Below are 22,961 nucleotides of genomic sequence, written 5' to 3'. Positions count from 1 at the left end.
GGGCATATAGTGAAGTCGTACCCTACGATCTACTGCAGTAGACGCGGTTGCTAGGCGACGGAGGAAGGTAGTACACGTAGAATTCTCTGCAGTTGATGATTTGGATTGTTTTGCAGTCCGTAAACGTCGCAGCTGTTGTCGCCTGCAAATTTCACTTCTCCGGATACCTGTTCTCCGACTGTCATCGGATGAAACCCGGATAGTCATCCAGCGTACGCCGTTCCACGTCTCCAACCTCCCGGCATGCAGTATTCATTTATTTGGCCTCCTATGCTATCAGCAAAGCGGTACCATCCGCCCAATTCACAGTCGCAACGATGACGATGATAGTGACGGGGATCTCGCCCCTTTTCCTGTCGAACGGAAATCATTCTTTGCCTGTTTGACAGCATCGTGTGCTCGGCTGGAGAGCACGGCAGAGGCAAGGAAACGCTCCCACCACTTTTTTGTGATTGCTTTCTCTTTCTTCAGTCTTTGGCTCACACTCTTGTTTCATACAACATTGACAGTCTCCTGTCGCCTTTAAGTCCCCTTTCTTCAGGATCACCTTTGGCTCTCTTCGGAACGCCACTCCCTGTACCTTGTGACAGTTGTCCATCCGCTCCAGGCGGCCGGCCGGGCGGGCCACGCGGACCAGTCAAGCCAGGAAAGCCAAAGCCTGCAAAGCCGAGCAAGCCTCGCGGGCCAGGTAAGCTCCGCTGGCCAGGCTGACCAGGCGGGCCGGGCGAACGTACCAACCGGGCCAGGATCACCATCTAAACCTCGAATGCCTTGCACACCAGGCCGACCTTCATCGCCTAGCTCTCACGCTTTCAGACCCGAACAACGTGTCGACTCGCCGGCTTCTACGACTACTAGGTCACTGTCAATGGAACGCCGCTAGAACCGTTTCTCACCGCTGTTCGATATTGCAGTTCAGATGAACATTTCGGTCACCGTAAACATTATCGTCCCGTTCTCGCGGCCGATCGTCGTTACGTCAATGGATTCTAGAATTTCATTCTAGACGCCAAAGGCCTATCCGGGACGTCATGCAAGGACTTCCTTTTTCTTCGCGAAGCGTGGCTTTTGCGACGACAAGTCAGTCTCTTCCGTCTTTGTTTCCGTTGCATTCCTTCCGCCCAAAGATCTCGTCGAGCGACGCAGAGAACGATCGGCTGCGCATTTGATGGGAAAAGTAAGCTCAAAGCGGCGACGAAGCGCGAAGCCGATCAAAATCGCGGATTCCGTGCCTGGTGACGACAGAAAGCTTTGCCGAGCGCGTTCTAGCTCGAAACGTTGTGTGAACGGGAGACCAAGGGTCCCGCGCGCGACCAAAGGGGTTCCCCTATATAAACTAGATAATGATGGCCTTTTGTGAGCCATCATGGGATCCCCAAACATTTGGGTGTTCGTGTCACGAGACCCATTATCAGCTCGCAGTTGGGTTTGCGTGCTGCGAGCGAAGTGCTGCGAGCTTCGCTCGCAGCACGACAAACCCAACGTGCTCCTTTACTGCGTTCCCTTGATAAGCGTTACTAAGTAAGCTCATTATTATGTGCCCGTTATGTTCAATAGTATTTATTCTTGGCGGCAAGCATAGATATATCAGCATATTGTTATATCTATGCTGCAAACTATTGAACACAATCCGGGGTTACTATCTACTGTGACGTCACCTTTTTCGGTACATTTCGTTCAATATACGGGAGAGTATGACATCACAATGAATGTGATGTCATAAAGGCACCTGTGGGTGTGATAGGTTTAAGAGCGATTGTGACGTGAGCGTTACCGACAGAGAGACAGACAGACAGACAGAAACACACTTTCCGATTTTGGCCGATCACGTTTGAGAGCCCCCTCCCACCAGGGCGGGCGCGGGCGAAGCCCGCGCGCGCCCTGGTGGGAGGGGAAAAAATCAGTTGAAGCGCGCCGACTGCGATTGCTTCTCCTCCGTTCCTCGTCCCCTCGCCATTTCTGTTCTCCGAGCTATCTACCACTTCAGAGATTTATAAGCGAGCTTCGATCATCGATCCCAAACTCGCGTAATTTCGTTTGCAGCGTAAATCGTCGAGAAAATAGAATTGTCGCTGAATGACACGAACTCAATGGTGGCGTTGGGTTGATTCCTCGAGGCAAATCTATAACCGAGAGACTTCTCGTATGGAGAGAGAGGTCGATTTTCCGTTAAAAGTTATACGACTGGCAACAATACCCCTCACGACTCGCCACACGTCGTCGCAAACGGTGGAGAATATTTCTATTCGTCCTTCGGACGCTGAGTAACCGCCCTTGAGGGCCTGATACAGAGAAGTATCAGGCGTATTTTCAGCATAGGGTCATCGTATTACCGATTTTATAGACGACTCCGGCATCTGCCTTGTGACGGCACTCGTTGGCGGCTGCTATACGTACGTTTGCTATGCCCTAATATTCGACCTAGCTCACCACTGCGACGGGGCTCGATCCGCCGGCTAGAGGCATTATACTTCGGAGGAGGACTCTTATTCGCTCAACTGTAGCTTGCCTCCGTGGACGATCGTCTGTCTCGTACATCAATCAATTTGCTTATCGCGTGTCGGGAAGCCATGCAGGTCATTAATTCTTTTGTACCTAAATCTATTATTATTTTTATTCAAGCTTCAGTAGCACACGATTTCTAGTCTATGAAGAAGATACCAACACGAACGAAACCATAACTAAACATAGCTTGTACTTGAAAGAGAGTTCAAATGTCACTGTAGGTTTCTAACTTCAAACATTTGCGTATTCTGCTGTCTTGTTTTTCAACAATAATTCACCGACATCGTTGACCAATAGCTGAAACGACGGTCGTTCTTCCGGGTTTTCCAACCAGCAGTCAGCCATTATCTCGAACCTACATTAGAAAACAATCAAAGAAAAGTATTGTTCTATATCGTGCAAGGATTATTAGTACAGCCGATCAGGACAATGCTTAGGTTTGCTGAGTCGCATTCCCTCTATGAGGAGTGGAACAAGATGACAGACGGCAACACCAGGATATGGAGTCATTCCCATTGTCATCACTTCCCAAAAGGTAATGCCATATGACCACTACATATATAGAAACGAAGTTGCTACATTAGGTGCAGTTTGCACTCTAACTGACTTACTATGTCACTTTTTGTTGTAAATATTCCTTTTGTGAAACCTTCTAGAGAAACCCAGCGAATCGGAAGTCCAACTTTGCCTGGTGTAATCCGGTAGTAGTCTTTGTCTTCCGTCAGTGCTCGGGCTAATCCAAAATCGGATATTTTGATAGTAAGATCCCAGTCCACCCTAAAGCCTTTCACTACAAGTAGAACTCTTAGAAACGTTGATTATAATACATGCAATTCCGCGCTGCCAAATCTCGATGTAGTATCCTTTTTCCTGACAAATAGTCCATTCCTTTTGCAATTTGATATCCAAACTGAATAAGTCTGAAAATCTAGAAAGAAATTGCTGAAGAAAGTAAAATGTGAAACACAGAAGTTACGTCATGGGACATAGTTTTGTCTTCTTCGCTCTCCGCTTGAGAGCTGAAAATATAAGTTGTTTTTTGCTTGGCCACGTATGTTCTCAAATCTTGTAAAATCATGTACGGAAGCAATATCAAGGGTCTATAGTACTGCTCCTGTTCAGGATTGGACGACCAGCAAATTCCTATCAACGCCAGAACATTTGGATGAGTGAGGCATTTCATTCGAAGGGCTTCAAGTATGAAATCACGCACATTCACTCCTACATCGTTCAGTTGCATTTCTTTTTTTCAAATACAGTAAACCCGTCATCATTACCCGATTTAGCGGATTTGGCGGCGACAGTATCCCCGTCCAACTGACATTTGTAGACTCTTCCGAAATTACCTATATAGAGAAAAATCAGCATGGGTCTCAAACGGATCTTATAGTTTACCAACCCACTCCAATTTCCTTCTCTACTACTAGACGCGAAGGGCAAACGCCTAGGTCGCCTATTTCCGCGACGATTTCAGAATCCCAAAGTTTTTTCGAGCAGGTATGCATTTGTACGACAATTTGTGTATTAGCCTCTTGTCTATTGAGCGTACGACGTCGTTTTTTACACCAAATTACAGTGGGAATGGCCAAAACCATCACTGCGAAGAGAGTTGTCGCAACGGCAATAGCAACCATGTTCATGTTGAAACTTGCTTCTGTTTCCGGTAGATTTTTATACAGCATACATTGGGAATCCGCGGATCTTGGCAGATCGGCACACTTCGGCACCCTGAAAGGCTTTTGAATGAGATTGATTTGTTCGTTGACAAAATAATCTTCAAGTGAAGCTATTGTTTTCTTGTAATCATGAAAGCACCTTCCGTCCTTACCGTATACTGTAGTAAAACAATTATCAAAGCATAATGGCGCTGGATAGTGGTTATTAGAGCCATTAGTCAAACAATCAGGATAAAGCATATAGCAGTAAAGATTGATTACGACATTGCCACATGGCTCTCTCTTGGCGATATTGTATTTTTCAATTGCTTTGAAACTGTGAGCGCCAAGGTAGCTTTGATTGTAGCGAGAATCCACTAAGACGCGAGAGCCTGTACGACTACGGGCACACGGTTCTCCACCGCTGTATTCTTCACATCTGCCAAGCATATCTTGCGCAACGTCAAGAATAAAAGACAAGGTAAACAACCTACCTAGGGCAGTCGTCTTCATCGTTGTTGCAGTGAGGATAACCATCGCAGCGATAGGATGAATGAATGCATTGTCCGTTCCCGCACTGAAATTGGTAAAAAGAGCAAGTGCAATTATCATTTTCATCCGAATTGTCTCCACAGTCGTTGTCACCGTTGCAGCGGTATGATTGAGAAATACAGCGTCCATTGTTGCACCGAAACTGGTTGTAGCTACAGGATGAGCAGTTTTGTTCGTCTGAAAAATCTCCACAGTCGTTGTCACCGTTGCAGCGGTACGATTGAGGACTACAGTGTCCATTGTTGCACCGAAACTGGTTGTAGCAGGATGATCTCGAGCAGTTTTGTTCGTCTGAATGATCTCCACAGTCGTTGTCACCGTCACAGCGGTACAATTGAGGAATACATCGTCCATTGTTGCACCGAAACTGGTTGTAGCTGCAGGATGATCTCGAGCAGTTTTGTTCGTCTGAATGATCTCCACAGTCGTTGTCACCGTCACAGCGGTACAATTGAGGAATACATCGTCCATTGTTGCACCGAAACTGGTTGTAGCTGCAGGATGATCTCGAGCAGTTTTGTTCGTCTGAATGATCTCCACAGTCGTTGTCACCGTCACAGCGGTACAATTGAGGAATACATCGTCCATTGTTGCACCGAAACTGGGTGTGGCTGCAGGACGCGCGTGAGCAGTTTCGTTCGTCTGAAAAATCCCAACAGTCGTTTTCACCGTCACAGAACCAAACTGAAGGAATGCATTTTCTATTTGCGCACTGGTATTCGTCAGAAAGGCAGCTGGAACGTTTTATCCGCTGTTTACAACCGATTTTTTCGTCTGAGCCATCAGTGCAGTCAAAGTTTCCGTCGCAATGATGACGTCGAGAAATGCACTGTCCATTGAGACATTGAAAATCGCCGCGACCCGTGCAGGTAGATAGGCTTCGTTTCGTGGCTTCAATTTGCACGACGCGTATCAGCAGAGAAATAACGAGCAAGGCAAAACCTATATACAAAAAAGATTGTTATGAAAGTCAGGATTCCGGACACTGCCAGAGCTCGTATAAATCTAAGCGCCCACCGCTGGTACATGCTGTAAATCACGCAAATTAAAAATCTGCTGCAGCATATAGGACGCAGTTACATGTACGTATAGAAGTGTGAATCTCATGTTGACCTGGGCCTGATGTAGACATTTTTTAAAGTGCACAACTTCGTTTTTCATTCAATCGGAACAGTAACGTCTTTACACGTATACCTAAGAGAGCCAACCGATCTTGATTGTAGGCCCTCTAGATCTAGAGCAACTGGTGTTTGAGAGTGAGTGCGCATTGGAATTATAAAACAAACTAAAGATCTCTATAGGAAAATGTGCGGCAGAAATATTTACGTATATATATATAGCGGCCAAGAGCATGAGCGTGCATGAGAGGCCTTGTCATACGCTGTCGGGAAAAATCGCCTCCCTTGCACGACGCTGAGCGTTGTCTCGATGGGCCGTTAATTGTATACGTACAAGCTATTATATAAGCATATTATTCTGCATGCTTCACCGGCTTCGTGCTTCATGGTCCGGTCCGTTGGACAGCGAGAGGCGACGCACCGACAGCGGAAGCGAAGAGAGAACGCACGCTACATGATTAGTTCCCAAACATCCTTGACTTCCCACCTTGCTTAGATACGGATGCGTATCGATTGTGGTAACATCATGGTCACATGAAGTCTTTGCACGGGCTTCGCCTCTGTTTGGAGGTGCAGTTTACCGGTACTGTACATAGAGCATGCAAGTTTCCATTGGTGCATCAAAATTCGTACAAATTACACGGTGCGCTCGTTGGACAGTTCGTCTTGTCCGAATTGTCGCTGCAAGCAGTTGCCGTCGCCGTTGCATACTTGATCGATAGCGATCGATGCAGGTGGCGTACGTTTAGGTAAATAAAATAAATATATAGTCGCCTTCTAGACATATGAATTGAGCATACATGCAGCTTCGGATAAATTTTTAACATCGTTAAGATTGTACTGGCCATCTGTTGCAGCGCGGACATGGCGCAAGTGGTGTAGCCTAAGTCGGGACGTGCACCCCGCGGTTGTATACTCACGAGTTTCGCACGCGTCGTAGTCGGTCGAACCCGGGGTACATATAGACAGGGTACACACGTTAACGTAGATTCAGTTGATGATTTCAATCGTTTTGCTGTCCTAGCGTCGCGTGCAAATTTCACTTCTCCGGATACCTATTTTCCGACTGTCGTCGGATGAGACCCGGATACTATCATAGCCATTCAGCGCAACGCCGTTCTACATCTCCAACCTATGCAGTATTCGTTTATTTAGCCTCCTATGCTATTAGCAAAGCGACGCCATCACATCGATTTGACGTCACAATAATTGCGACCAGAATTCCGTCCCTTTTTCAGGCGAACGGAAATCATTCTTCGTCTGTTTGACAGCATACTGTGTTCGGCTGGAGAGCACGGCAGAGGCAAAGAAACGCTTCCACCGCTTTTCATGGTCTTTCTTCAGCACTTGCTCAAATTCTTGTTTCATACAACATTGATCTCCTGATAGTCCCTTATCACTTTTGCGTCCTCTTTTTCCAAAATCACCTTTAATTTGGCTCCCTTCGGAACACCACTCCCGGCCCATTTACACCCGGCCGACCTTTACGTACGCTTTCAGACCCGAACAACGTGTCGACTTGCCGGCTTCTACGATGCATACTACCTAGCGGCTAAGTCACTGTCAATCGAACGCCGCTTGAACCGTTTCTCACCGCTGCCTTTCTCGACTCTGTTCGGATAAACATTTCGGTCACCGTAAACATTTATCTGGATCGCGTGACCAAGGAAGAAAACAGCCTCGGATTCTCTCAGGTGGATTATCGTCCCGTCGTCGCGGCCGATCGTCATTCCGTCGATGGATTCTAGAATTTGATTCTAGACGCCGAAGGCCTATCCGGGATGTCAAGGACTAGAAGCGACCGTTCCTTTTTCTTCGCGAAGCGTACGTGGCTTTTGCGGCGACAAGTCAGCTATAGTCCCGTTCTAATATAGTGACTTCACAGCGACGAAGCGCGAAGCCGATCAAAATCGCAGACATCGCGCCTGGTGGCGACAGAAAGCTTTGCTGAGAGCGTTCTAGATCGAAAGGTTGCGTGGAACGGGAGAAAATGTCCTGCGCGAAAATTGAATCGCGCCGATTGCGATTGCTCCTCCTCCGTTCCCCGCTATTTCTGTTGCTTGAGCTATCTACCACTTCAGAGAATTACAAGCGAGCTTCGATCATCGATCACGCGGGGGCAAACTCGCGTAAACAGTCGAGAAAAAAGAATTGTCGCATAATGACACGACCTCAATGTAGGCTTTGGGTTGATTTCTTGAGACAAATCTATAATCGAGAGACTTGTCGTATGGAGAGGTCTTCCGTTCAAAGTTATAAGCCAGATACGGATAACAAGACCCCTCACGACGTCGCAAACGGCTGTAGAATATTTCTATTTGTCCTTCGGACGCTAAGTAACCGAACCTTGGGGGGCCTGATACAGAGAGAGAGAAGTATCAGGCTTATTTTCGCTACATATATAGGGTCATCGTATTACCGATTTTTTTTACAGACGACTCCGGCATCTGCCTTGCGACAGCACTCGTTGGCGTGTTCATATACGCAATCTTGCGGTTGTCCTTCTGTTCCGTCGCACACCACGTTATGGAGCCGACCACCGCAGTTGTACGGGTGGAGCCCGTATAACGGCGGAGGGAGGCTCTCTCAAACGTGATCTTAGGGCCGGAAGTGTATGTATGTCCGTCTGTCTGTCTGTCTGTCTGTCTGTATGTATGTATGTTCGTCACGCTCGGTATTGTGACGTAAATGAAAAACCCGTTTTTTCGTACAGCGCATGCGCGACATTGCGCCCAAAACAGTGCCCCAAAAAGGCGATTTACGGCGCGAATAAAGCGTTTTCTCTTTAATAAACGGAAAAAATGCTTAGAAACCCCTGTTTCAAATTGATCTGTGCTATTTTCCGTGTTATAAATGCGCTGAGAAACCGAAACGAGAGTTTTGATTGTCACGCTCTGACGTCACAATCAAAAGTATCCGAGTACTCATGTACAGTTTGTACGTGGGTATTTACGCGGTTACGGGTAACAGGAAATATGACCTGTACACATGCATACATACTGTATGTCTTCAAATACACAGCAAATTATGAAATACAATACGTCCGAAAAGCGCCTAATTAGAAAAACATTTGCAACTATGTTTGTATGTGCAGTATGTAGGTAGGACTGAGCTGTAGGGGCTAAGGGCAGTGATGACTACGTGAATATGTGGCAACATAAAATTTATGACGTCACACTATGTAATGCACTCGCGTACGGTAAGCGGTGGGAGGCTCTGCATGATGGCAACACGGTGAACACCGGGCCATCATTCTCTAGTCCATCGAAATACTGTAGGCCACAATTGCCTTCGCTTATAATGCCTCCTTTTTTTAAGCGAGAGCATCGGGAAAGCCAAGCTGTTTGCACACGACTTTGGCATCGTTTAGATCCCACAAGTCGTCGCAGACCGTCCCCCATTCGTCATTCAGGTAAATTAACCTCGACTCGGCTTTCATTAGAAGCAGAAATATCAACGAGTCGATTATTTGGAGCTGCCAGAGTAGATACTTCATAAAGTAAAGACCCTAGTAGGAGGGGGTAGTTCTTTCACGGCCTCTCTTCCAGGCAGCGTTTTTGTCGAAGAAAGCCGCCGTCGCCAATAAATCGACGGCGCTCCGGCATCGGGGTCACCCGGCGCCGAAGGAAGCGACCTCACTGCTGCAGCTTACCTTATTTAGATAATCTAGAGAGTTCAACATTCACTGTAGGCTGCTAAACACTTGTGTATTCTGCTGCTTTGGTTGCCAGCATGAACCTCACTGACATCGTTGACCAATAGCTGAAACGAATGTCGTTTTTCCGTTTTCCGACCAACAGTGAACAATTATCTTGAACATACATTAGCAAACAACTTTGAAGCAATTAACGGCGCGGTATATCAACGATCGTTAGTACTGTACATTTGATCAGGACAATGCTTAGGTTGGCCAAGTCGCATTCCCTCTTGAAGAAGCGGAACAAGGTTAGCGAGGGCAACACCAGGAAATGGAGTCATTCCCATTGTCATCAATTCCCACAACGTAACGCCATACGACCACTGCATTGACACAAAATTACTACGCTAGGTCTAGTCTGCGCTCTAACCGACTCACTACGTCACTCTTTGTCGTAAAGATTCCTTCTGCTAAACCTTCTAGAGCAACCCAGCGAATCGGTAGTCCAGCTTTGCCTGGTGTAATCCGGTAATAGTCCTTGTCTTCCTTCAATGCTCGGGCTAATCCGAAATCAGAGATTTTGATAGTGAGATCCCAGTCTACCATAAAACCATTCAAATACTAAAAGTTTAAAAAGATTAATAACGTCGAACAATACATGCAATTCCGCGCTGCCAAATCTCGATGTAGTATCATTCTTCCGGACAGATACTCCATTCCTTTTGCAATTTGATATCCAAACTGAATAAGTCTGAAAAGCTAGAAACGGATCGCATAATTTACAAAGACAACATGAAATGACAGAAGTTACGTCACGGGGTATAATAGTTTTGTCTTCTCCGTCCTCGGCTGAAAAACATAGGACATAAAGGGATTTTTTCTTGGCCAAGTATGTTCTCAAATCCTTTAAAACCATGTACGGAAGCACTATCAGTGGCCTGTAGTTTTGCTCCTGTTCGGGATTGGACGACCAGCAAATTCCGATCAAGGACAGATCGTTTTGATGACGCAGGCATTTCATTCGAAGTGCTTCGAATATGAAGTCGCGCGCATTGACTCCTACACGTTTTTTAGGTGCATCACTTATTCATATTCAAACAACCCGTCACTATTACCCGATTTAGCTGATTTTGCGGCAACGGTATTTCCGACCAATTGGCATTTGTAGACTCTTCCAAAATTACCTACAAAGAAGTCGGCGTGTAGCAAACAAAACAGATCATTATTGCTCACCAACCTTCTCCAATTTCCTTCTCTACCGCTAGACGCGAAGGGCAAACGCCCAGGTCACCTATTTTCGCAACGATTTCAGAATCCCAAGATATTTTCGAGCAGGTTTTCATTTCTACGACATCTTGTGCAATGGGTCGTTTGCAGACAACACGTTTTTTGCACAAAATGGCAATTGCAATAGTCAAAACCGTCATTGCGCAAAGGGTTGTTAAAACGGCAATAGCCATGAAATCATAGGCCCCCTTGATGAAACTTGCTTCTGTTCCATTTTCTATTCTTTCTGGTGCATTTCTTAACGTCATACATATTGAATTCGCTGGTGGCAGATCGACACACCTTGGCGCCCTGAAAGGCATGTGAATGGGGCGGATTAGTTTCCTGGCGAAATGACGTTGAAATAGGTCTATTGATTTTTTATAATTATGAAGGCAACGTCCATTATTGCCATGTGCTTTAAAACACCCCGTTGAGCATAAGGGCACTGAATAAGAATGAGAACTATTAGTCAAACAATCAGGATAAAGCATATGACAGTAGAGATTGATGAAAACATCTATGCATTGCTCGCTCTTGTTGTTGTTGCTTAGACGTTGATTCAAGGTAAAATTGTACTTTCGAATGGCTTTTAAAGTCTCAAAGTTAAGGTAGCTTTGATTGTAGCGTAAATCCACAAAGACGCGAGAGCCCGCACGACTATTGTCACACGGTTCTCCACCACTGTATGCTTCACATCTCCCAAGTGCTTCAATACAAAAAGACAAGCCAAACAATTAACCTACATATACCAATTAGTGTATTAGTACTGTCCTACCCGTAGTACCGCAGTTGTGTTCGTCATCATTGCAGTCGTCAATGCCATTGCAGCGATCCGATTGGCGAATGCATTGTCCGTTTCCGCACTGAACTTCCTGGTCGGACGTACATGTTGGGCAGTTATTTTCATCTAAATTGTCTTCGCAGTCGTTGTCACCGTCGCAACGGAAGCTTTTAAGAATACATTTCTCGTTGTCGCACCGAAACTGGCTGTCGCTACAGGAGGAGCAGTTTCGCTCGTCTGAATAATCGCCACAGTCGTCATCTCCGTCACAGAGCCAAGACGAAAGAATGCACTGTCCGCTTTCACGGCACCAAAACTCACTGTAGTCGCAGTAGCTAGAACAGTTTCGTTCATCTGAATAATCGCCACAATCGTTTTCATTGTCACACAGCCAATCCGAAGGGATACAACGTCGGCCGTTTTTGCACCAAAACTGACCGTTGCGGCAGTAGCTAGAACAGTTAGTTTCATCAGAACAATCGCCGCAGTCGTCATCACCGTCACAGCGCCACGTTGACGATATGCACTTTCCGTTATTGCACAACCAACCAGAATTAGGGCAGCTAGACGTTGACAAGCAGTCCTTCTCGTCTGAGTTGTCGCTGCAGTCGTTTGCGTTGTTGCACACGTTTATTTGGCGAATGCATTCACCATTCTTGCACCGAAAGCCACTTGCAGACCAATTGGCGATTAACAAACAGTTCTTCGCGTCTGGAGAGTAGCAAACCAAATTGCTGACTTCACTAACATGAATTAATGGTAGCTGAAGGATGATGATGATCAAAAGTGCCAAAACTAAACGAACATATGATAAGTGCAATAATTTGAGCGCGCCCTCTGAACCGCAAAATGTCTTATTGGACTCATGCAGAGTGCATGCATGATCGAGTGCGTGAAAAACAACCTGAAGTCGTCTCTATATATAGGCTCTCATGCGGAGCGTACGATCAAGGTTTATGTCATCAAGCAGAAAACGATTTGTCTTGATAGCCGTAGCGGTACGTACAAGTTGTATGGAAAGGCCTTCGATTCGCGAAAACGGCGTGTCCCGCTGCATCGCCGACTGTGTGCGTCGCCTCGCGCTGTGTAACCGTACTAACAGGCCGGGCCATGAAGCGCGCAGCCGGTAAAGCGGAACAGAAGAGGCGAGCGGGGTTTAGATCTTCCTTTCACGCACACGACGCGCGCTATTAATTAACAACAAAAACATCCTACTAGGATGCTATCACCAGATCAGCAAAGCGGTACCATCCGCCCAATTCACAATCGCAACAATGACGATAATAGTGACGGGGATCTCGCCCCTTTTCCTGTCAAACGGAAATCATTCTTTGCCTGTTTGACAGCATCGTGTGCACGGCAGAGGCAAAGAAACGTTTTTGTCATTTTCTTTCTGATCGCTTTTTCCTGCTTCAGGCCTCGGCTCGCCGTCTCGTTTGATACGACAATGATCTCCTGGTAGACACTTATCACCTTTGGGTCCTCTTTCTCCAGGATTTCCTTTGGCTCCCCTCGGGCCGCAACTCCCTGCACCAGGTGGGCCACGAGGACCAGGAAGACCAGCTATGCCATCTACACAATTAGAACCATCTCTGCCAAGCGGGCCAGGCGGCCCACGCAACCCAGGCGGTCCAGGCTCCCCTGGCGGCGCAGGGTCTCCAGGTGGCCTAAGCAGGCCAGGCGGGCCAGGAATACCATCAAAACCTGGAGGGCCAGGCTTGCCAGGCTCGCCTTTATCGCCTTTCAGGCTGCCAAAGTCGATTTTCCAGCTTCTACGAGTACTAGTAGCTGCAAAGTCACTGTCGATCAAAGGTCGCTTGACCGGATGATCACCTCTGCCTCTATCGACACTGTCCAATTGCAGTTGAAAGTTCAAAAAGAACGAGTAGATCTGAGCGACAATAAGAAGGCCAACAAGAAGCGAAAGCAGAATGAGCCACAATCGATCACGATCATTAACCAAACTACTCATTAAGGAACGAGTGGCGTCTGCACGATCGATGACTGTGTATTCACTGTTTATCCCCCGACTCTCGCGTGAGCGTTCGAAAGACCAGACATTGTTTATTGCAAAAAGACGTAAGGTAACATGCCACAGATCAAAGTACAGTAGGTTCAGAATCTATGTAGCAGACTCTTAGTAGAGCCATATCCTACAATGTACTGCAGTAGACGCTGTTGCTAGGCGACGGAGGAAGGTAGTACACGTAGAATTCCCCGCAGTTGATGATTTGGATTGTTTTGCTGTCTGTAGCGCCGCAGCTGTTGTCGCCCGCAAATTTCACTTCCCCGGATACCTGTTTTCTGACTCTCGTCGGATGAGACCCCGATAGCCATCCAGCTTACGCTGTTCCGCATCTCCAACCTCCCGGCATGCAGTGTTCATTTATCTGGCCTCCTATGCTATCAGCAAAGCGATACCATCCGCCCAATTCACAATCACATCGATGACAATAACAGTGACCAGAATTATGTCCCTTTTCCTGACGAACGGAAATAATTCTTCGTCCGTCTGACAGCATCCTGTGTTCAGCTGGAGAACACAGCAGAGGCAAAGAAACGCTCCCAACACTTTTTGTGATTGATTTCTTTTTCTTCAGCCCTTGGCTCACACTCTTGTTTGATACAACATCCCTATCACCTTTGGGTCCTCTTTCTCTAGGATCACCTTTGGCTCCCTTCGGACCGCCACTGTACCTGGCCCTTCCGCACCAGGCGGGCCAGTCGGGCCAGGAGCACCACCAAAGCCTGAAAAGCCTGAAAAGCCAGAAGAGCCCCGCCAGCCACGCGGGCCCCGCGGTCCAGGATAGCCCCGCTGGCCAGGCTGACCAGGGGACCAACCGGGCTAGGATCTAAACCCGGAAGGCCCTGCCGACCTTCATCGCCTTTCGTGCCTTCAGACACGAACTTCGTATCGACTTGCCGGCTTCTACGACTACTAGTAGCGGCAAAGTCACTGTCGCTTGAACGCCGCTTAATTGAACGGTTGCTCACCGCTGCCTTTCTTGACCCTGTTCGATTGCAGTTCAAAGTTCAACCAGAAAAAGCTGATCTGAGCGACAATAAGAAGGCCCACGAGAAGCGAAAGCAAACGAGCCACAATCGTTTACGATCGTTGACCAAACTACTCATCGTGAGAAAGAGTGAGTGATAAACATTTCGGTCACCGTAAACATTTATCCGGATCGCATGCCAAGGAAGAAAATACAGTACAGCCTTGGGTGGATTATGGTCCCGTCGTCCGCGATGGTCGGGTACGTCGATGGATTAATTCTCCGCCGGCACTGGGCCCTAGCTATCCGGGACGTCAACGACAAGACGCGAACGTGTGTTTTTCTCGCGAAGCGAGGCTTTTGCGACGGCAACTGAGTCTCTTCCGCCTTCATCAATGACAAAAAGACTGGTAAATATCTTAACGCGGTCATCATCTTCGAACGGCGCCCCCAACTTCCTCGCGATCTTTTCTCGCGATCTTTTCTCGCGTAGAAAAGTCGACGAAAAACGGTTCGACCTTTCTTTTCGGAATTTGAGACGAACCTGAACACGAATATTGGAAACAAACGAAGAGATAGGAAACATGCGAAGACCGGAAAAAATATGATTTTTGTAAGATGTCTCGGGAGGCCCCTCTCGCTTCTCTCATCGATTAAAAACGTTCCGACAGCTTGTCTATCGGCGAATCGAACGGAAGTCAATAACGCAGCAATTGGAATCTTCCAAGTCTATTATTCTGCAGGTATCTAGATACTTCACACGACGAAACGAAAATCGGCGTCGTGACGCGACGTTGTCGATCGTCTCGACTAAGACGACGAGAAAAACGAGAAGTAGAGAGAGAGAAAGAGTAGCAAGAAAAGGATTTGAGAAAAGGAGAAACCCAGAAGCGGTCAAAAAGAGTCGATCGTGCTAACGCGGGGATCTTTGAACGATCTAAAGGCGTTGCGACGGGACGATCTCGAAAAGTCCAGCTAGATGTATGCGTGATGACTCCAGCTCCAAGATCTATGGTCCTACTCTCGATGCGGCCCACTCGGTTTCTCTCTGTCTTGTATACCTGCACGCTTTGGTGATATCGTCATCGACGCGTGTAATGTCTTTGGTAACTGTTGAGATTAGCTGAACGACATTGACGAACGTCGTGGCTGGTCGAGGAACGCAACAGTGGATTTCTGGGAAAATCGTTCAAAGCGCATGTGCAATGCAATTTGGAGAACGTTTATGCTTGCAGGCATAAGTTTGTGCTTTTTCTTTTGCCAGAGAAGACCTGGGAAAATTCATTTTCAAGCGGTTGATTTCTTTCTGCGTGAAAGGACAGTTGATCAGAAGAAAGGTAACAAAACGCCACATGTGACATGCCACAGATACAAAAGACATACAGTAGGGTCATAGTCTATGCAGTGGAGGCATATAGGGCAGTCGTACCCTACGATCTACTGCAGTAGACGCTGTTTCTAGGCGACGGAGGAAGGTGGTACACGTAGAAGTCTCCGCAGTTTAAGATTTGGATAGTTTTGCTGTCCGTAGCGTCGCAGCTGTTGCCACCTGCGAATTTCACTTCTCTGGATACCGGTCTTCCAACTGTGATTGGATGAAATCCGGATAGCCATCCAGCATATGCCGTTCCGCACCTCCAACCTACCGGTATGCAGTAGTCGTTCATTTGGCCTCCTATACTATCCGCAAAACGATACCAGCCGTCTAAATCACAATCGCAGCGGTAATTATACTGGCGGGGATCTTGTCCCTTTTCCTGACGAACGGAAATCATTCTCTGTTCGTTTGACAGCACCTTGTGCTTTGCTGCAGAACATGGAAGAGGCAAAGAAATGTTTCTGTCTTCTAGCTCACAAATTTTTGTCCCATTGTTTTCTTCTCTTTGAACCCTCTGTGTAGGTCTCTTGCACTCTTGTTTGATGCAACATCTATCTCCTGGCGGTCCTCTATCTCCTTTGGGTCCCTTTTCTCCAGGATCTCCCTTTAAACTGAAACTGCTTCCGCTAAGTACACTACCACCACTAATTTCATCACATGCTTCACATAGGCCTGGCGGGCCTGGCAGGCCATTATTACCGTTTAATCCAGGACGGCCTGTTTTGCCACGCAAGCCACGCGGGCCACTCGGGCCACGCGGGCCACGCGGGCCACGCCGGCCACGCGGGCCAGGATCACCATCCCAGCCAGGTTCGCCAGGTTCGCCAGGTTCGCCATCCCAGCCATTCAGGCCAGGTTCGCCAGGTTCGCCAGGTTTGCCATTATCGCCAGGCATGCCATCATAGCCATCATAGCACGCCCGGTCTACACGACTACGAGGCTCGTCATCGTAGCCAGAGCCAAAGTCGGCGCACCGGCTTACACGGCTACTGTCATTGGGAGGCTGCTTGACCGGCAGCTTCTTGCCGTCTTTCTCAACTCTGTCAGTGGGAGGCAGCATGGCTGGCAGCTGCTTGCCGTCTTCCTCGACTCCGTCAATGGGAGGCAGCGCGGCCGGCAGCTGCTTGCCGTCTTTCTCGACTCTGACCAATTGCAGAGTGAGACGAACGTTTAGCCAGAAGGAGCGACAATGACAAGGCCGACGAGAGCCGAAAGCACAATGAGCCATGATCGATTTCCATGGCTGAACGAACTACTCATTGTTATGCAACGGAGTAAGCTAACCGGGCAGAGTAGTGCTTTGTTCTAGATGAGGTAGATCAAATCTTGGATCATATCTCTGATCAGATGACAAAAGATTCTTTGTTTATCGCGCCGCCCTCCCGGAAGAAACTTGAATCCCTTTCTTTTTTCTCTCAAGATTTCTTTGCAAAGATGAGACTAAAAATTTAGAAGTATTGGAGCCGACCACCAGAGTTGTACGGGTGGAGCCCGTATAACGGCGGAGGGAGGCTCTCTCAAACGTGATCTTAGGGCCGGAAGTGTCTGTCTGTCTGTCTGTCTGTCTGTCTGTCTGTCTGTCTGTATGTATGTATGTCTGTTCGTCACGCTCGGTATTGTGACGTAACTTAAAAACCCGTTTTTCGTACAGCGCATGCGCGACATAGGGCCCAAAACGGTGCCCCAAAAAAGGCGATTTACGGCGCGAAAAAGGGGTTTTTTCTTTCATAAACGGAAAAAATGCTTAGAAAACCATGTTTCCAATTGATCTGTGCTATTTTCCGTGTTATAAATGCGCTGAGAAACCGAAACGACAGTTTTGATTGTCACGCTCTGACGTCACAATCAAAAGTATCCACTCATGTACAGTATGTGGGTGGGTATGTACGTACGGATAACAGGAAATATGACCCGTACACATGCATAGGTCCTCCTCAATACACACAGAGCACATTATCAAATACAGTACGTCAGGAAAGCGCCTAATTAGGAGAACATTGCAATCATGCAAGTATTTACAGTATGTAGGTAGGACTGAGCTGTAGTAGCTAACGGCTGTAATGACCACGTGAATATGTGACAACATAACTTATGTTGTCATAACATAGTGTGATGTAATATTTTTTGACGTCACACTATGTTATGCACTCGCGTACGGTAAGCGGTGGGAGGCTCTGCATGATGGCAACACGGTGAACACCGGGCCATCATTCTCTAGTTGTAGCTAGAACTCTCTCAGGATCCAGTGAGATATGAGATTGATTTCTATTGAAACCTTCTTTCACTCCAACTACAGAACTTTCCTACATTTTGACCTAATTGAACTTTGTGATTTAATGCCGGGACATAACTCACATTAAAAATAGTCCTTAGACCACTCCTTGGCGCAGGAAACTCCAGTTATCCGGGAGGTCAAAGACTTGACGAACGTCTTTCTTCACGAAGCGAAGCTTTTGCGACGACAGGACAGTCTTTTCCGCCTTCGTCAATGACTTAAAGACTGGCAAAGGGTCGCAGGTTAATATCTTAGCTCAGCCATTATCTTGCAACGGATTTTCCTCGCGATCCTCTTTCTCGCATGGAATGTGACGAAGAACGGTTCTATTTCTTTAGAGAGTTTGAAACAGACCTGAAGACGAATATCGGAAAGAAACGACGATTGGGGACGTGACAAGACCGGTAAAAACATCTTTGCGGGACGTCTCTCTTTGAGAGGCGCCTCGCACGGTCTTCCAGCGTTCAAAAAATGTCGAGAGTTGGACGATAAACGAGTTGAAGAGATCGAAGACCTCCCAATTAATAATACGACTTCCACTCTCCTCCCCACCCCCGCCAAATTTTCTGCCGAAATTCCGTACAGTAGACTACCCGGTAGCTAGAGCCAATCTGGTTTTGCAAAGTGTTTTGAAAGGCTCTTTTCTATTTTAAGATTTGTAGCTCATGGTAGTTTCCAGAATTCTGGCGTAAAATACCCGGTATTTCTTGTCTCTTTGACCTCGCGGAGTCAAATGAACTTTGGCTAATATTTGTCATTGTTGATTCCTAGTGGTATTTTACCGTCAGTTTATAGTTTTTGAACGTTTGCGCAGCTAATCTAGGGGCCCGTTATCTGTGTATGCGCATAGTATAATTATAATTTTGTACTCGCTTCTTTGGCACACAGACAGGACTTTAGATACTGAAAGTTATTTTCTTAGGGCTCTGTGATAAACTGAGGAGTCTGAGTCATAAAGACAGCGTGAAAAAGATTGATGACATGACTCAAGCGTTGAAAGGAGCTTAGGAAAACGATCATCGTATCAAGACCCTGAAAATTTCCATTCACGTACGAAAGTTTTCTATTATTGTTACTTCATAATATTTTATTTATCAATACTTAGTGCACCAAATTGCTCGTTGACATATTTGGCTTACAGAAATTATTGACGCAGCAATTGGGATCTTCCTATAATTCTACCAAGTACGTCACGCGGAATAGGAGGGTATAGCAATAGGTAGTTCTCTTTTTGTAGAGAACTCAAAAAAGAGTCGGGCAGAAATTTGTTTTTTTGAAATTCTTCTATACGGGAGCTGATACAGAGATTGTAATGAAATTAATAACCTAATTAATATATTGAGATGTAGTCAAAGTACCGTAGCATTTATCTTTTAGCTACATTGCAACGATTATATTGCTCTCTCTTAAAGGGAAAATACGAAAAGCTGAGAATGGTGAGAAATCGCACTCTGATGCAACATCACGACAATCAGTCAGTGGGTGATATGAAATATATCATTTTATTGACTTTATATGTATGTACATAGCAATCGCTGCAGGGCCGCTCTTTCACGGGCCTACGACACCTTGGGTCCACAAGTAGAATCATTTTGATTTGACGAATTTTATTTCGTCCAATGCCCTGAGGGAATGAAAGGAAGTTGTGCACACTGTCTTGCTTCACGAACTTGACACGTCATCAACAAGGGAACACATATGATTGCTAGCTTTATTTTTTCATCAGGTTATATGCGTTTGATTTTACTTTTTGTTTCGTAGGCACATTCACCTCCGGGCCCCGAGGTGAATAAATAAAACTGGCCCAACTCTTGAGCCAGAGAGGTTAAAAGTGGCTTGAACGCAGGGAAGCCCAACCCCTACTCCAGTGGCACGAGTGATAAACTGCCTCCCCACTTGGGCAAGACGCGGTGGGTTACAATAGCGGTCCCCCTGGAATCAGGCCGGCAGCACTCACATCCGAGCGCTGCCGGTCCCAGGCGTCCGAGCCGGGAGACTAAACAGGCTCCAACTCCGACGGGGGAGTAGTGAGGTTGACCCCCACCAAAGCGAAGCCTGTACGGGCCCTCGCGGCCCGTGCAGGGGGACAGCGACGACAGGAAGACCTCTGCGCAAAATATTTTTTGCTATTTCCGGTTTATTTCCGGGTTTATATTTAATAAAAATCACGACTATGTAAGTTTTGTCTGCGTGCGACGCGTCTATTTCTCTCTCATGTACGTCGTGCTTCAGGACGTACTAGGCCAACGCCTTGTCTCCATGTACCCTGGAGATCGAAAGCCGCTACGGTACTTCTACTTCCATGCAAAGACGATATGCAAAAGTGATCTTTTCTTCTTCGTCAGCATCCTATCTTCAATTTCTGTTCACAGGTGAACAGCTACGAGACAGAACTGGTTTTTCAGATAGATTTTCCCTAGAGTTTAGGGGAGTCACCTGTTTTTTTGCGAATCAAAGTTCGCCTGTCAGCTGGCCACGTGCCGAGAATGCCGTTGATCATCAGATCCTTCCACGTGACTCGCTTCACGTTCTTTGTCAGCACCGCACCTCTCTGAAATCTTGACTAGAAAAATAAAAAGTCTATCAATAGAAAATCACTTTTTCGTCGTTGTAGGTCCCAATTCAGCCATTTTATCCAAGGAAAAAGTATACCAAAATTATTGCCTAATTTGAGAGCGGCACGTTTTCCACAGCACGCCGTTTCATGCTACAGCTCTTTTTGGTAAGCAATGTACGTAATAAACCCTACTAATCGATTACTCAGTGTACTGACAGACTATTGTGATGCATGGGCGAGATTTGAGAACCTCGTCCAGTTGATCTTCTTTTTCCAGCGTGACGGATTTCTTCGACGCTCTGACCTCGTCGTCGTCATTGCCCTCTTCTTCGTCGCCGCCGCACGCATTTTTATTTTTTGCTTATTTCATAATCTAGTGAAACGTTTAATGTACGAACAAATCATATATTAAACACCAGAATCTTCATTTACACGAAATCTTTCTTTCGTTATTCTCTCATTGGGAAAGCTGAGCTCGCTTTTCTTCCTAGAAACTTTAATTGGCTGCAGACTCAAAATCCTCTCTTCTCTCCAGGCAACCTACAGAACATCAAATGAACACAGAATCGATATGAGTTTAATTAACGTACGCCGTAGAAAAAGTTTCTAGTGTATTGCAATAGCGACGCTGTTAGAAAGCTCTTAGAGCCACTCCTTCAATCTGGGTTCTAAAATTTGCCTTCTTGACTCATAGATGTGCTTGACTCGTCCGTTGCTTTTCAACGATTATCGGCTCTTCTTTCGCTTTCCAAAGAGATGGAAACGCGACGACGTTTTTAAATTTGAAATCGTCAGCGGAGGTCGATATCTGTGAAGGGAATGAGATCGTTTCTTTGTCCTCTGGGTGGGTCTTGATGTTCTCATTTTCAACCACTCTTACTCGTACGAGGCAAAATAGCATACCGTTTGAAAGCAGCGAGCAATCGAGAAATGTGGCGGACGAACGACAGAATTGATTGATGCCACCCTTGATAAACCATTTCTGCAACGAAGTAGGGTACCTGTAGTGCGAAAACGGTCTTGCAAAGAGTTCTGCTTCATTCGTACTAGTTCTAGTTTCACGACGTACTCACCCGAACAAGATTTGAGCCAATCAAGCAAAGCGATGCATCAAAACGTCCCTTTTTCCGAAAGGGGCCCAGATTTTCCAAAGAACCTAATCGTCACAACACGACTAACGGGCCGATACAGCTGCTTGGACAAAGAAACTCTTCGTCGCTCTAGCAAAGGCCATAAAACTCTATCACGTGAGACGTTGATGTTAAAAACAGCAGTCCCGTACGTTTCTCAGAATCTGCAGTTGTGGCTGGATGCTGCAGATACACGCGAACGTGCCGAGCGTTACGGTGCGTTGGCGTGACTTTCCGCCGGCCTAAACGCGGTGCTCGTGTCGCAAATAAAGAATAGAAAGCGGAAAACGAAAGAAACGGTAGGCCGCTTCTATGATCTATATAAACAGCCTAACAGCATACCCAAGACTCAGTCTCGATCTCTTCATACAGTTCCGAGTTTGCACCGAGCTGACTATATGAAAGTCTCCATCATCTTCGTAGCCGCGTTTCTCTTCATTTCTTTTGCTCCCCCAGATGTTTCGGGATGGTTGTTCCGTCGGAGTAGGCCTCCTACAAGTAAGTAACTACTATAGTCTATTACTCTATACACACAATTAATTAATTAAACGCACCATGCAGCTCGATTGCATGTCTCTACAGGGCGCCGTTGCACCAAGACCAAGCATACATGGACAGTAGGCACAAGAAGTCTTTTTTTCTTGGGAGTCACGCCGTTGGAGAGAAATCTCTGCCGGAGCTACCGGCGACTCGGAAGTTGCAATTAGAGGAACGGAGCAAACGATTGTGCGGGCTACGGCATTAGACACGCGGCGATTTATTGCAGAGGAAACCTTTACGACGTCACTACGTCCAGTCGTCCGCGAACGAATGCCGAATCGTGGGGTCCGAAGTATCGAAAAGCTTCTTCCTGGTTGGGATTGGATACGTCAGGAACGAGTTACTGTACGGTGAACGAAGTAGACAAGTTCAATGCCAACTATCCTCAGTATCCTGACAACTTTTGCTGGTACAACGGTCAAACCTACGTCAGTGCACTGAAAAAGTTTTGATAAACTTTTGCACTTGTGATTGCAATTTCCTAGCTCAATTTTCTGATAAGCATTATGCCATAGGTTCAATATATAGCAAAGCAGAGTGGTTTTTAAGTCGTGAAATTAAAATGGGCGAA

The 22,961-nt window shown here is 46.6% G+C and overlaps 2 protein-coding genes and 3 long non-coding RNA genes across 11 annotated transcripts; 2 read left to right on the top strand and 3 right to left on the bottom strand.

Annotated features, from left to right (window-relative positions):
* Positions 1–2,591: 2,591 nt before the first annotated feature.
* LOC136191651 (uncharacterized) lies at positions 2,592–6,228 on the bottom strand. Of its 2 annotated transcripts, XM_065980034.1 has the most exons (10): positions 6,202–6,228; positions 4,655–5,654; positions 3,905–4,599; positions 3,783–3,851; positions 3,482–3,726; positions 3,333–3,433; positions 3,117–3,282; positions 2,921–3,057; positions 2,699–2,860; positions 2,592–2,646 (listed from the first exon to the last, which is right to left on the bottom strand). In XM_065980034.1, the coding sequence occupies exons 1-9, from the start codon at positions 6,215–6,217 to the stop codon at positions 2,737–2,739; spliced, it is 2,553 nt and encodes an 850-aa protein (XP_065836106.1). In that variant the 5' UTR covers positions 6,218–6,228; the 3' UTR covers positions 2,592–2,646; positions 2,699–2,736. The 2 variants fall into 2 exon arrangements, with proteins under 2 accessions (XP_065836106.1, XP_065836105.1); XM_065980033.1 differs by having other exon boundaries at positions 2,601–2,860.
* Positions 6,229–10,907: 4,679 nt separating this feature from the next.
* LOC136191652 (low-density lipoprotein receptor-related protein 4-like) lies at positions 10,908–12,667 on the bottom strand. The gene is made up of 4 exons (XM_065980035.1): positions 12,524–12,667; positions 11,512–12,312; positions 11,037–11,442; positions 10,908–10,980 (listed from the first exon to the last, which is right to left on the bottom strand). Exons 1-4 carry the CDS (start codon positions 12,627–12,629, stop codon positions 10,932–10,934), a joined length of 1,362 nt encoding a protein of 453 aa, XP_065836107.1. The 5' UTR covers positions 12,630–12,667; the 3' UTR covers positions 10,908–10,931.
* Positions 12,668–14,855: 2,188 nt separating this feature from the next.
* LOC136190969 (uncharacterized) lies at positions 14,856–15,892 on the top strand. Its single transcript, XR_010670694.1, has 3 exons — positions 14,856–14,920; positions 15,004–15,123; positions 15,182–15,892. It is a non-coding gene; the product is annotated as an uncharacterized lncRNA (long non-coding RNA).
* Positions 15,893–20,288: 4,396 nt separating this feature from the next.
* On the bottom strand, positions 20,289–21,953 carry LOC136191667 (uncharacterized). Of its 6 annotated transcripts, none has more exons than XR_010670898.1 (7): positions 21,794–21,953; positions 21,624–21,721; positions 21,311–21,528; positions 21,153–21,260; positions 20,816–21,093; positions 20,600–20,743; positions 20,289–20,543 (listed from the first exon to the last, which is right to left on the bottom strand). It is a non-coding gene; the product is annotated as an uncharacterized lncRNA (long non-coding RNA). The 6 variants fall into 6 exon arrangements; XR_010670897.1 differs by having other exon boundaries at positions 20,600–20,870; positions 20,924–21,093; XR_010670900.1 differs by having other exon boundaries at positions 20,600–20,911; positions 20,971–21,093.
* Positions 21,954–22,016: 63 nt separating this feature from the next.
* On the top strand, positions 22,017–22,953 carry LOC136191086 (uncharacterized). The gene is made up of 3 exons (XR_010670734.1): positions 22,017–22,149; positions 22,223–22,348; positions 22,412–22,953. It is a non-coding gene; the product is annotated as an uncharacterized lncRNA (long non-coding RNA).
* Positions 22,954–22,961: the final 8 nt, after the last annotated feature.

This window comes from Oscarella lobularis, chromosome 9 (genome assembly GCF_947507565.1).
Source record: "Oscarella lobularis chromosome 9, ooOscLobu1.1, whole genome shotgun sequence".
In the NCBI taxonomy this organism is placed as follows: domain Eukaryota; kingdom Metazoa; phylum Porifera; class Homoscleromorpha; order Homosclerophorida; family Oscarellidae; genus Oscarella; species Oscarella lobularis.
This window is presented reverse-complemented; position numbering and strand designations above follow the sequence as displayed.